The 14,020-nt window shown below is 40.4% G+C and overlaps 1 protein-coding gene across 1 annotated transcript; it reads right to left on the reverse strand.

Moving 5' to 3' along the window:
• Positions 1-9,886: 9,886 nt before the first annotated feature.
• Positions 9,887-12,145, reverse strand: LOC131989184 (E3 SUMO-protein ligase ZBED1-like). Its single transcript, XM_059354382.1, has 2 exons — positions 11,299-12,145; positions 9,887-10,905 (listed from the first exon to the last, which is right to left on the reverse strand). Exons 1-2 carry the CDS (start codon positions 12,143-12,145, stop codon positions 9,887-9,889), a joined length of 1,866 nt encoding a protein of 621 aa, XP_059210365.1.
• Between the last annotated feature and the right edge of the window lie 1,875 nt (positions 12,146-14,020).

Consider the following 14,020-nt stretch of genomic DNA (forward strand, 5'->3'; position numbering starts at 1 on the left):
ATATAAACCAGAGCAGTTTTTGAGTAAAATGGCACAAATTATGACAAACTCTTTTGTCGCAAAACCCCCCAAATTAAATATTGGACCAATTTCCTCACAGGGCACATGTCTTCTGAATATTCTGACACTAAAAGGTAATTTATCTGACGGATAAATCAGGAGAAATTAACTTTGTTCGAGACCTGTAGGTCTGTCTCAGTTATATAGGCTAAGTGTCGCGAGACTGCGTCACAACCGTTATCTCTCTCATTTTCGTGATGCTAATATGACTTTAAATTGTGTAAATATCTTATGTTACTATAAATACATATAAAATGCATTTAATTAATGTTTTCTAACCTTTTTTAGACGTTAAGTGAAGGCCTGGATATATTGGCCAATCAAATGAGAGTATTTGTCTTCCTGACCAATTAAAAGTCTGGAAACTCAGAGTGGGCGGGTTTGACCTTTGACATTTTGTCGAAATGTTTGTTCGCGCTCGCCGCTGCTGAGAAACGTCTGAAGCAGTCGGTTGCAATTATTGTGATTTTGCGGTGAATTTTAAAAATGAAGAGGTTTCAGGTGAAAACTGACAACAAAGGGAGGATTTGGCTTCTTAATTTGAGCTAAAACAGCGGAGAAACATCACCTGCTGTTCACCTGAACACTTCCAGGGACATCCAAACGGTTTTCTGGGAATTAAAAGAGTTTCCTGGCAACCATTTAACTTCTCTGTCTTCAAACTGGTGGATTAACTGGATCAAACAATCAACATTTGACCCTGCAGCGTCTCCCACACACACGGTAAAATAAAACTTTCACGCCCGCCGTGGCCTTTAAATGACTGAATACAACCTGTTGTGACATTAATGTCTTAAAGTGCTAAGAGTGATTAAAACAACATTTTTCTGCTTGAATGAGGACATAGGTTTTTTAGTTTGTTTAGGGCTGGCTGGTTTTTCTTTTCTTGTCAGAAAATGAAGAGCCTAATTAACTTGAGTTTGGGTTTTTCTTGTTGCCTCAGTAGGCCTATTTGTTGCAGGGGGATAGGCTTAAACTGAAACAGCGAAAATAGCATTACTTAACTTTTGACCGGCCTGACATGTGTTTTTGTTGTTTTTTTTATTAACATAACGTAGCGTTTTTGTCATTTAAAAAAAAATCCTAAAAGCAATGTATGATCATAACATGGGAGAAAAAAAGTAAATATTTTTATTTTTATTTTTTTTATTTATATTTTATTTTTTTCGTTGCCACATTAGTTTAGATTAGATAAAGCCAGCCCAGTTTTCTTCCCCTAATTAATTTGGTAATTACTTGTTTTGTTTATTTATATATATATATATATATATATATATATATATATATATATATATAGCCTAATAGCGACTTTGTGGTTTTGAGTCCTACTGATTGCTTTAAATGATGACAACGCCACCGACCCGACGTCTCCCCGTACACTGCAGCATACTAACAGAATAATCTAATCAGTGGTCTAATCCAAGCACTTTGTTAACAGTTTGTTTGGTAAAGCTCTATGTGACCTAATCACCAATGAATCATTACCCCAGTCTAGGTAAGTAATGGGAAACCCTGGCGCTCGTGTGTTTGTGTGAGCGCATCAGGGCGGAACTTCGCCGCGTGCAATACAGAGAGCAGATGAGAATTGTACAGAAATGACATGCCGTTGTATAAATAGGATAAATAACATAAGCTTATTTAGTTTGTTAAATAAAAGGACATGATTTTTTTTATGCTTTTGCTGTCTTTGTTTCTGATGAAAATGGTAGGCTATGTGGTGGGAGGTTGGGACTAGGTAAATTGGGGTACCCTATACACTTCACACACAGTTGACTTTTTGTTGGTTGCGCCACCATTGTATTGTTTTAGAGAGGTTATTTTGTTAGAGAAATTAGTTAAGCCTTTTGTTTTTTTGTTTTGTTTTCTTCACAGGTAGTTTAGATAGGCCTTCTTTTGTTATATTAATTTCAACTTATTTTGGCACAATCACTTGTCCCATCCTCCCCCACCTTAGTGTGTCTTTTCATTACAATAAAGCACAATTGTTCACTCCACTTTTGACTTGTTCGATTTTATGATTGTCATGTTATTTTCTGCTGGTCGAGTTTGGTCAAGTGGACGTAACAATATTATATATATTATGCTGTGATCTGGCTCCATATAGAAAATAAAATTAACTTGATCGTCAAGGGGGGGCGAGCCGCCCTTCTAATATAATGGTAGGGGAAACACTGTATGGTGTTGTCTCCATAACTAAGCAATATCATGTGTTCCAGAAATCTGAAGTGCATGGTAAAGAGTTGTTGTAGTTGCTAAGAGCTCTCACTTATTTCCAAAAAATCAACTGCATTGTTACAAACAGCTTATTTGCAATGGAATCAGCCCTCAAAGCTTGCTCATTTTTACAAATAAAACAAATGGCATACTTATATCTTGCATTAGTGAGCTTTTTGTACTCAAGCTCAGGCCCTTATAGGCCTACCTGCCAAAGCCCATTATCTAAAGGCTTCACAGGCTTATTGACTATACTCTACATACATGTTCCAACCAGGCCTGATGTTATGTTATTTCTTCATGTTATAGAAGGGTTTGCTGTGTTTATCCAAAGCACTTACTATATCTCTCCTATGCCCCCTTTCCATACAACTAATGTCACTACACATGATTGCATCACTGGGTAAATGTATATTAGTTAAAGATGTGTCTGTATGAACATAATAGGCAAGTGTGAGGGTTGACCAGTTCAATTTTTTTCTGTTAACACTTTTTCTATCTCTGCATATAGCCTACAGCAGATGTTCATCATTTATAGGCTAAAGGTATATGATCAGTCTTAGCTGCCTCCTATTGAATGCTCATATCCCCAAATAAAGCATGTGCATCAGCTGTACTAATAAAATGGTCCAGCCACGACCTAGTGATTTAAAATAGGGAGTTCATGTCTCAAATATCTGCATTCATATCCAGTAATGGAAGTAACATTAAGCCAACATTAACTCGAGAACTTAAGTACAATTTTGAGGCATCTTTACTTTACTTGAGTATTTCCGTAATGTTATGCTTCACTACATTTTATGGGCAAATAGCTTTGAGGATACACAGGAATTTACTGATCCACACTTCAAACTTTGACACCAACAAGGTAATGTATTTTCATTATTTTACCATTATGTTCAGGTAAAGTTAATGTTACGTGTGAGACATAAAGGGTGTGTACTCCCAAAGAGAAGAAAGACAAGCATTCCTTAGCTAGTAAGTTTAATATGACCAAAATTGACTATTTTCACAATTAGTTTTGAATGATTTGCATAAGATGCTGTGAGCCTTTTCCATGGCTTAGACCGCAGCGCAAGAAGTGATACTGAGTGGGTCGAGGAAGCTGAGTGCCAGAGAGATGTGTAGGTGTTATCATATATTCAACAGATAATGTAAAGGTTAAATAATAATCCACTTAAGATGAGAAGTTAACAAAAAATATTTCACTATTCCACAAGGATACAGTAGGTTGATAAATTAACAAAAGCATAAAATAAATAAAGCATTTGAAACATATCCCACTCTTCAATAAAGATCAAAATCATTGCAAATTTCGGGCTCATCATTTTCAGCAGGAGACTGGCTTATCTGCTGCTCAGAAGCTACAAAGAAAAAATAATTTCACTGCATAGCCTACACAGATCAAGTTTGAGTTTTGTTATCAATATTTTCATAATATTTGCAAAGTCTATGAATCGCCATATATCAGGTGATATAAAAAGGCTTATATTTTAATTCAATTCAATATTTTGCTTGCGAATAGGTTGACAACGCTTCAACGATATTAACCACGTTACAACGTTAGCCGAACAGTTACGTTGCATTAAGCCTATGTCTCTCTTTACCAGTTGCCACTTGTGTTTGTCCTCTCGAAAATAAATGTGTAAGCTTGGCACATTTGGCAGCATCCTCCTCCAATGCCTTTCTTTTCTTCAACCTGGCTTTTTCAGCCCCTCCTGGCCTCTTCCTCCCATCCATCCTCCCCGACGTGTATCGTTGAGATAGGGCTGGCCCAGCTATCGGTAGCCTACCTGAGAAAACTTTTTTGGAAAGACGGCTATGGACCCAACCAACTTTATTTGGGAGGGGAGAACTCCCTCGCATGGTACAACCCATGCTGAGGCTGCGGTGTCAGAATGCAAAACGTGTTTAGCGTACTTTAAGAGAAGATGGACTAACGTGAAAAATGTCAAATAAATAAATAAATAAATTATCGGCCGGCCCAAAAGTGAAGCGGCCCACCGGGAACTCTCCCGATTCTCCCGATTACCCACCTGATGATAGGTTAAATGTAGCCTGGCTAACACCAGACCAAATCTCATTGGAAATTAGTCTGGAGGTTCGAAATTAAATTCGAGCGCGCAAGGCAGTCTGGGTATACCCAGGCTAGGTTAAATGTGGGTTAATAATAACTGCAATGGGTTAATTTCACCTTATAAATGGGTTTTTATTATTTTCATGTTTCTTTATAGTAAAATCTTTACAAAAAATGTGCTACACATCTAAACAGTAAAAAAAAAAAAAGAAGTTTATATTCTGACATTTTACCAAATACAATACACTTCAAAGAAGATTGTAATTTTAGAAAAAAATATATTAATTTCAAATATTTTTATATAAAATGCATACAAAACATCATGAACAGAATTCCCAATTAAAAATTTCATTCTACGAGTTCTAGCCAAAATGTGAAAGAACATGCAGCCAAACAACAGCTTTCTTTCCAATGTCAGTCCGAGGCTCTGCGATCATGGTAAATACACCGAAAATGCCTGACTCACTGACTCCAACTCCCGATCACAAGAGAGGAGACAGAGACACAATATATACCAAATGTAATGCTCATGGTGCACTTTTTTGTTTTTGTTTTAACCTCCAATTCCACTCAACATGTAGAAGTTGTGTTATCTTTTTTGCATCCCCCTGTTGTTTGATTATAATCTGATGTAAGTGTGTAATAAAGAATCCAGCCAATCACAAGACAACGCAGTGGAGCTGTGTGTGATAATATCTGCATATATGAGATGTGCAGCACCATACAGGTGCATTTCATTTTACTCGAACTGACCATGGCAACAGATGGCTACAGAAAAATAACAAAAATGATAATTAATATTTGTAACCTTCAAAAAAATCGTTAAAAGCCTGAGTTATTCTTAAATATAACTTAGCATTGTTCCATAATTTAACCCCAACAGCGGAAATACATCTCTTTTTTGGTTTAAAACTTTTAAAACATTTTGTAAACAATAGATATGTGTGATCTAGCAGCTTATTAATAATACGTATGGCTCCAAATTGAATTTAGATTTGCTGCGCGGAAACGCACTACCCCAACTGAAATGAATTGGAAAAGCGTCCCTGTCCCTGTCTGAACTGTCTTTTGGAGCAGGTCTCTTTCCTCTCTGCTCTGGCAGGGTAATTCAACGTTTAACCAAACGGGCACAGTCACGATAGTGTTCTCATTGTTGTCATTTCATTTTCACGGTATAGGTAGGCCTACTTAATGTAGGGCAAGGGAAAATAGTTTTACTTATGTACCATCTTCTGCCATGACTTTAGCGCAAAATCGAAAGTGAAGTGTAAATCCACCTTAAGCAGAGTCCAAACTATAGCTCCATCAATGCATGTAACAGCACTTGAGGAGGGCGGGCTATTTGTGAATCACGAGCTGTTTGTGGATTCTCTCGACAAGAACGTCTCAAAAATGCGTCTTTGAGGAAAGAGATGCGTGTGTGTGATTGATGATTCACAAATGCAGAGTCACACTTCACAAAGAATTTTCAGTTTTACAAATGGCTTTTTTTTTTTTTTTTAAAGATTCTTTTTTTGGCATTTCTGCTTTTTATTGAAAGTGATAGATAGAAATGGGGAGACAGAGGGGAGGACATGCGGCAAAGGGACCTCAGGCCGGATTCGAAACCGGGTCCGCCGCAGGAAGGACTCAGCCTTAATGGTACGCGCTCTATCAGTGTGAGCCACCGGGACGCCACCGGCTTTTTTGTTTTTGCAAATGGAAAATTGTGTATTTCCAAATACACAATATATTTCCAAATACACACTTATTTGTAAGAACAGAACGTAAAATTTACTTCAAATTTTTTTTTTTTGATTAACTAAAAAATGTAAACTGACAAGTCATGATAGTATATTGAATCAATAAGCATAATTTGTGTGTCATCCAAACTCAAAATTACAATTACTAAAAGAAAAGTAACTGTATCTCAGAACTTGATTTTTTTATTTCACAACAATATATATATTTAAGTAATGACTAAAGGTCCTCTGAATTCGTTTTGTGTAGGCTATTTAACACGCCATTGCAGGTTTATCACCTGTCGTTCAGGAAACCACACACTGTTTTTTGAACATGTGCACATTCAATCAACCCGTTTTCAGTATGAGCATTTTAGTTGTAGTGTAGTTACAACTGCAGACATTGTTTTTTTGTGCTGGCTTTATGAAATTCTGACTCCATAGTTGTGACGCCCGGCGAGCTGGCCTGTCAGTCCTGGGATTTGATTTCCCATCTCTTTACATTGAGGCTTGTTTGGTAATATGAGTTTGGAATAATTTGAAATCACAAAGTTCAGTGTTATATAGGTTCAGCTTTATTTTCACAATACGATACAGTACAATGAAATGCAGTTGTGGTCACCCTCTACAGAAAATGCACAATCTCACAATAAAATAATTTGAATTGAACTACACATTGAATTACACACACACACGGAGGCAGAGAGAGAGAGCACACACACACACACACACACACACACACGGAGGCAGAGAGAGAGAGCACACACACACACACACGGAGGCAGAGAGAGAGAGCACACACACACACACATGGAGGCAGAGAGGCCGCACACACACATCTCTTTACATTGACGCTTGTTTGGTAATATGAGTTTGGAATAATTTGAAATCACAAAGTTCAGTGTTATATGGGTTCAGCTTTATTTTCACAATACGATACAGTACAATGAAATGCAGTTGTGGTCACCCTCTACAGAAAATGCACAATCTCACAATAAAATAATTTGAATTACCCGTATAGGCACAAACACATCTATATGATTTTGTTTCTCCTTTTACAAAGTGTGCGCTAAAAGGGGAATGACAACGAACATTCAAAGTGCTTTATATAAAACAATAAAAGCATTAAGAGGAAATGCAAAACTGACACATAACAAAGAGCCAGAAGACCCAAAATAAGAACAAAGTTACAAAATCACAATGTAATTTAACCATCTGAACCCCAGAGGTGGGCTTGTTTTTACCAAGTCATCAAAAAAATACACTGTTTACCGTGGCAAGGAACTGTGAAAAGAGTCATTGTTCTTTTGTCCAATATTCATGACACTTATGTGCACATTGAAAAGTGCTTTATAATTTCCATTTTATTCCAATTTAAAATGAAATAATTTATCAGAGAAATTCAACTTGCCTTCCCACTTCTAGCCATGATTGTGCTGATTTCATAGATGTGCAGGACTTAGATGTTATATATTGCAGTGAAATACAAGGCCACAGTGAGTAAAATGTAAAAAGAGTAAAAACTGCTTGTTGTTTAGAGGGTCACTAGATGTTTTTTCAGACTCTGGACTGTGCATGAGTATTATTCAGCGGGCCGTGGCCGTCGGTTTGAACAGGCTGCAGAGCCACATCTGAATATTGTGTCTCACTGAAAAAAGACGCGACTCCGGAGCAGCGGGACTTCAGATTCCACCCAAGAAGAAAAGCTGCAGGAGCCACGATTAGGATCACCACAGCTGCGGTTATGGAGACAGTGGCCCAAGTTCCCATTTCTCCAGCGAGGCTCGTCTGATCCGGGTCTTCGGTTACCTCCACCCTCACAGCAGCAGGGTCCCCCCACTCCATTCGTGTGCCCTTTGTGTGCGCAGCGCAGAAGTAGTCCCCTCTGTGCTCCGGAAGGACCCGGTGGATTCTCAGGGACCAGTCTCCGTGTTTGACTCCGTCAGATGGCACAGACACCGTGTCTTTGTTGAACCCTGCCCCGTATTTGATGTGTCCGGAGATCAGACTCACCTCCAGCACCAAGTCCTCCTGTCCCTTCACCCAACGGATAGAGTCCACGTGTTTACCTGGAATGTACAGTAGCACTTTAGAGTCTGCACAGCATGTTTCAGTGGGCCTACCTCTTATTATCGCACACACAGAGAAAGGGAGAAAGGGATGGCGAAAGGAGAGGGAGGCAGAAAGGGATATCAGCCAGGCAGGACATCCACAACACAGCCACAAGACCAATACACCGTGTTTACCTGCAGTACTGTAGTAGCACTTTAGTTCGGCTGGTCCCCTTGCAGTGAATGATGCTTCAGAGCCGAGAAGAACGTCCAGCTGCAGGTCATCCTCTCTGCTGCCGCATCCGTAAACATACAGCCCGGAGTCTGTGTAAAACGTGCTGCTGAAGCCAAATGATCCAGCACTCTGGTTCACCCTGTCCCCGTAATGCTCGGTCGGTTTCCAAACTCCCTGCTCACGAACAGCCACCTGCATCTCGGCGCCGTGCCGGGCGATCCGGTAAAGTTGGGCTCTCACGGCTGTCGGACAGTTTTCAATCGCTGGAAACGTTACCGGCTCTCCCAAAAACACGTGCACGCATTCTGCCACAGAGCAGAGGAAGAGAAAGAAAACAAAGAGCCGCTGAGACGGGGACATTTTTATTCAGTTAACAGCGAGTCTGTGCGAGTGGTGAGTAGCCTAGCTGTGAGTCGAGGAGAGAGAGATATAACAGAGTTGAGAGAGAGGGGGAGGGATATAACAGAGTTGAGAGAGAGGGGGAGGGATATAACAGAGTTGAGAGAGAGGGGGAGGGATATAACAGAGTTGAGAGAGAGGGGGAGGGATATAACAGAGTTGAGAGAGAGGGGGAGAGAGAGAGAGCGATAACAGAGTTGACTGACTGACTGACTGACTGACTGGGAGAGAGAGATGTGGTGACTGACAGAAGGAAACAATTGGACCGTCAAGAGAGTCACAAACACTGAACTGTTTAAAATGTAACATGTTCAAACAATATTAAGTAAAAAAAGAAAAGAAAAAAAAGTTGTAACATTAATAGTAATCTTTACCTTAAGAGTATGTGTGTGTGTGTCATTACAACATTAGTTCAGTTTGGTGCAGATATACTGAAGCAGTTGTTTAATCTCCTTCATCACCAGGCTCTTGGTTCTGGTAGAGGGTGCGCCTCGCTCCCTAATGTGCATGTTGCACATCACCCAACCATCACTCCTGAGCACCTGTTTGACCACTCCCACTTAAGAAAGCAGGCAGTGGGCATATTCACCAAAACACTGAAGGATGTGGCACTGGGCCGTCAAAACCTTCATCTCACACCAACCAGAGGATCTACCAGGGACCTGCATTACCCACCAGACCCCGTCAGGAGCTAAAGATCTCCCAGACACCCACCCAGACCCAGCGTACCCCACAGACCCCCACATCCACCACAATACCACCACCTCCAGCTAGGGGTGGGCGATATGACCTAAAATTAATATCACGGTATTTTTCATCTTTTGAACGGTGACGGTATAATATCAGGGTATTTTTTGGTACGTTTTGGGAGGAGTAGCCTGTCCTGTCCCATTATGTGAATAAAGTTAATATTTTTATAATATAATAAGTAAATGGTAGGTATCCTTATCAAAAAGAGACATGGGAGAGTATTATGCATTCTCAACATATTTATTTGGCAAAAAACCTAAAGATCTTACTTAACAGTGTACAACAAAACAAAAATTAGCAGTTTAATAACACAAGAACAGTGTAATAAGGTGTACTTTTCACAAAAACTAACTCTCTCTTCATCCAAACTCTGATGAAACTAGACATTCAAGTTCTTTGCCAGGAACACCAGCCTGTCAACATTTTCTGGCTTCAGTGATGCCCTGGAACTTGTTACAATATTGCCCCCTGTGCTGAATGCACGCTCGGAGGGTGAGCTTGTGGCTGGGATGCATAAGTATTTTTTTGCCAGGCGGCTAATGCGGGGGAAGTGGGAACATTGGAGACGCCACCACTCCAGTGGATCAGAGTCACTGTCAGCCGTCACCATCAGCAGGTAGCCATCTAGCTCCATGTCAATGCCCTGCTGCTTTGGTGGTGCACTGCTACACTTTTTGAAGAAACTGCCCAGGCTGGTCTTGGGCTTTTTCAGTTGTGCAGGAGCAGTGCTAGTTTCCCTCTTGCTTTGGTCCTCTGTGGAAGAGGCATCTGTGGCTGTCTTGTCCTCCAGTGCTTTGGTTTCTGTAGCCACTCTGCTCCTCACTTCCTCCAACTTTTCGGGTGACATGTAGGTGGTCTTGAACCGTGGGTCCAGGAATGTTGCCATGGTGAGCAGCTCGTCAGTGGCAGGATCGTTGTATTTTTCGTTAAAATAATCCAGGACCCTCTTCTTGATGTCCTCGCACAGTCCTGCTTTGTCTTCTTCTGGCTTCAAAATATCTGAATTGAGAAGATGGAGGACTGGCTTAACATAGGAGACACTAACATACTCCTCTCCTGACAGGGCATCTGTAAAATCTTGCAGAGGCTTCAGTGCTTTGGTTATGGCCTCCAACACCTCAATGTCTTGCCAGGTTTGTAGAAGGTGACGTGACTTTTGGTCTGCTGCCAGGACTTGAGTGATGGCCTTCTCCTGCTCCAACACCCTTTCCATCATTTTGACACGGGACCCCCACCTTGTTGGGGATTCTGTGACCAGCTTGTGGGGGGGCAGGTTCAGCTCTCTCTGTGCACTGGTCAGGGCCTTCTTCTTTTTCCAGCTGTAGGAGAATGAACTGACCACTTTTTTGCACATACCTGTGGCCCGTGCAACTCGAGCATCATGTTGGACACTCCTCTCTGGGAAGTAAAAAGAATGAATAAAGATATTAGCATAAGTGGAAAAGTAGGTTATCATAGTCGAAAAACTTAATAAACCATTAACTGAAGAGCAGCATAAGTATTTACAAATAGTACAGCTTTTTCATTTTAAACACAGACATATTGTACATATTTTTAAATAATATTTTTCATATAATCTGATGTTGATATTTGTATTTTATATTTGTGTTTTTTTTTACTTTCTGATCCGGTCCCCAGAGGAATCACGACTAAACAATACTAACAATGAACAATACAATACTAATGTGGCGGCCTTACATTTGTTTTTGTCTTCTTTTATTAAATACAAACAGAAAAGGACTTGACAAATTTTCTGAATATGAAATGTTAGGTTTAGATAGTGTAACTTACCAATAGCGTTGTGCAGTCTGTGTCCAAAACATGCGAGTCTCGTCCATTTATTGATTTCCAGAGCGCGCACCATGTTTGCACCGCTGTCAGTTGTCATGCACACCAGATGCGCTTCATCCAAGCCCCAGGCAGAAAGTGCATCCTTCAGTCCTAACGCAATTATTACTCCGGTGTGGTCTTCAGGGAAGAAGGCGGTCTGTAGGCATCTGCTGCGCAACTTCCAGTCATCGTCAATGAAGTGGATGGTGAGGCTAATGTATGGCTCAGTAGTCCGGCTCGACCATAAATCAGTAGTGGCCGAGTAGGCTTCAAGGTGGCGAATTTCGTTCATGACTCTGTCCCGTACCTCCGTGTACAGCTCTGGCAGACACTTCTGGCTAAAACATTTCCGACCAGGCAGCTCGTATCTTGAGTCCAGAGTGTGAACCACATGTCTGAAGCCATCTCTCTCTTTGGTTTGAATGGGCACCATGTCCTTTGCGATATATAGCGTAATTGCCCTGGTAATATCTTTCCATTTCTTACTACTCTTGTCGTAAGGTGTAGCAGCAGTAAACGATGCCTGCAGTGAAAGCTGTGTAGTCTTGGGACGTGCTCCGCTGGTGCTGCTGGTCCCACTTGCGCTCGTTTTGGCCCGGGTTGCCTCTTCATATTCACGGGCGTGCGTGTTTTTTAAGTGATGAAACAGGTTGCTTGTGTTTCCACCTCTTGCTGTCACAACACGGCGGCAAACCTTGCATATCACCGAAGTTTGCTCCGTGTCGGATGATTTAAAACCGAACCAGTTCCAAATAACGGAGGTGCCTCCTCTTTTTGGAACTCGGAACTCGGTCTCCACTCCACTCATCTCTTTTCAGATAATATGCTACAGGCCCGATCTTTTCTTATGATGTTTCACCAGTCGTTTCTTTATTGATTGCCCAGGTTAAGTGCTCGTTACGCTAATTTAATGGCCACTCCCTTTTTACCACCTACAAAGCTGATACGAATATGTTTTATTTTTTTATTTGCAACAAGATATAGCCTATAGTATATAAGGACAGGTATTCAGACCACAGCTGAACGTTTGAAGAAAATGTAATGCCTTATTTAGGCTTATTATTTCACAATTGATTTATTACGGTATTGACGGTATTGCAAAATCCATGTCGTGGCGCAGTGTCACACCGGTGAGGACTATGACACCGGTGTACCGCCGACTCAAGCCAAAAAAGGAAGTAGGAGCGGGGAGGAGCAGCAGGAGGAGCAGCCAGGGTCTGAGTCTGATATGGAGGAAGAGGAGGAGTGTGCTGAAGACAGCCAGCCTCAGACTGACTCACAACTGTCTGCTGAATTACAGCAGCATGACAACAGGGGTGTTGTTGAAAACATCGTTTTATCCCAGCTGCTGGTTTACTGGACTAAATACACGCTGGATTAATGTGGGTTAATAATAACTGCAATGGGTTAATTTCACCTTATAAATGGGTTGTTATTATTATTTTCATGTTTCTTTATAGTAAAATCTTTACAAAAAATGTGCTACACATCTAAACAGTAAAAAAAAAAAAAAAAGAAGTTTATATTCTGACATTTTACCAAATACAATACACTTCAAAGAAGATTGTAATTTTAGAAAAAAAATTATTAATTTCAAATATTTTTATATAAAATGCATACAAAACATCATGAACAGAATTCCCAATTAAAAATTTCATTCTACGAGTTCTAGCCAAAATGTGAAAGAACATGCAGCCAAACAACAGCTTTCTTTCCAATGTCAGTCCGAGGCTCTGCGATCATGGTAAATACACCGAAAATGCCTGACACACTGACTCCAACTCCCGATCACAAGAGAGGAGACAGAGACACAATATATACCAAATGTAATGCTCATGGTGCACTTTTTTGTTTTTGTTTTAACCTCCAATTCCACTCAACATGTAGAAGTTGTGTTATCTTTTTTGCATCCTCCTGTTGTTTGATTATAATCTGATGTAAGTGTGTAATAAAGAATCCAGCCAATCACAAGACAACGCAGTGGAGCTGTGTGTGATAATATCTGCATATATGAGATGTGCAGCACCATACAGGTGCATTTCATTTTACTCGAACTGACCATGGCAACAGATGGCTACAGAAAAATAACAAAAAATGATAATTAATATTTGTAACCTTCAAAAAAATCGTTAAAAGCCTGAGTTATTCTTAAATATAACTTAGCATTCTTCCATAATTTAACCCCAACAGCGGAAATACATCTCTTTTTTGGTTTAAAACTTTTAAAACATTTTGTAAACAATAGATATGTGTGATCTAGCAGCTTATTAATAATACGTATGGCTCCAAATTGAATTTAGATTTGCTGCGCCGAAACGCACTGCCCCAACTGAAATGAATTGGAAAAGCGTCCCTGTCCCTGTCTGAACTGTCTTTTGGAGCAGGTCTCTTTCCTCTCTGCTCTGGCAGGGTAATTCAACGTTTAACCAAACGGGCACAGTCACGATAGTGTTCTCATTGTTTTCATTTCATTTTCACGGTATAGGTAGGCCTACTTAATGTAGGGCAAGGGAAAATAGTTTTACTTATGTACCATCTTCGGCCATGGCTTTAGCGCAAAATCGAAAGTGAAGTGTAAATCCACCTTAAGCAGAGTCCAAACTATAGCTCCATCAATGCATGTAACAGCACTTGAGGAGGGCGGGCTATTTGTGAATCACGAGCTGTTTGTGGATTCTCTCGA

The sequence above is a fragment of the Centropristis striata genome, chromosome 17 (genome assembly GCF_030273125.1).
Source record: "Centropristis striata isolate RG_2023a ecotype Rhode Island chromosome 17, C.striata_1.0, whole genome shotgun sequence".
Classification (NCBI taxonomy): Eukaryota; Metazoa; Chordata; class Actinopteri; order Perciformes; family Serranidae; genus Centropristis; species Centropristis striata.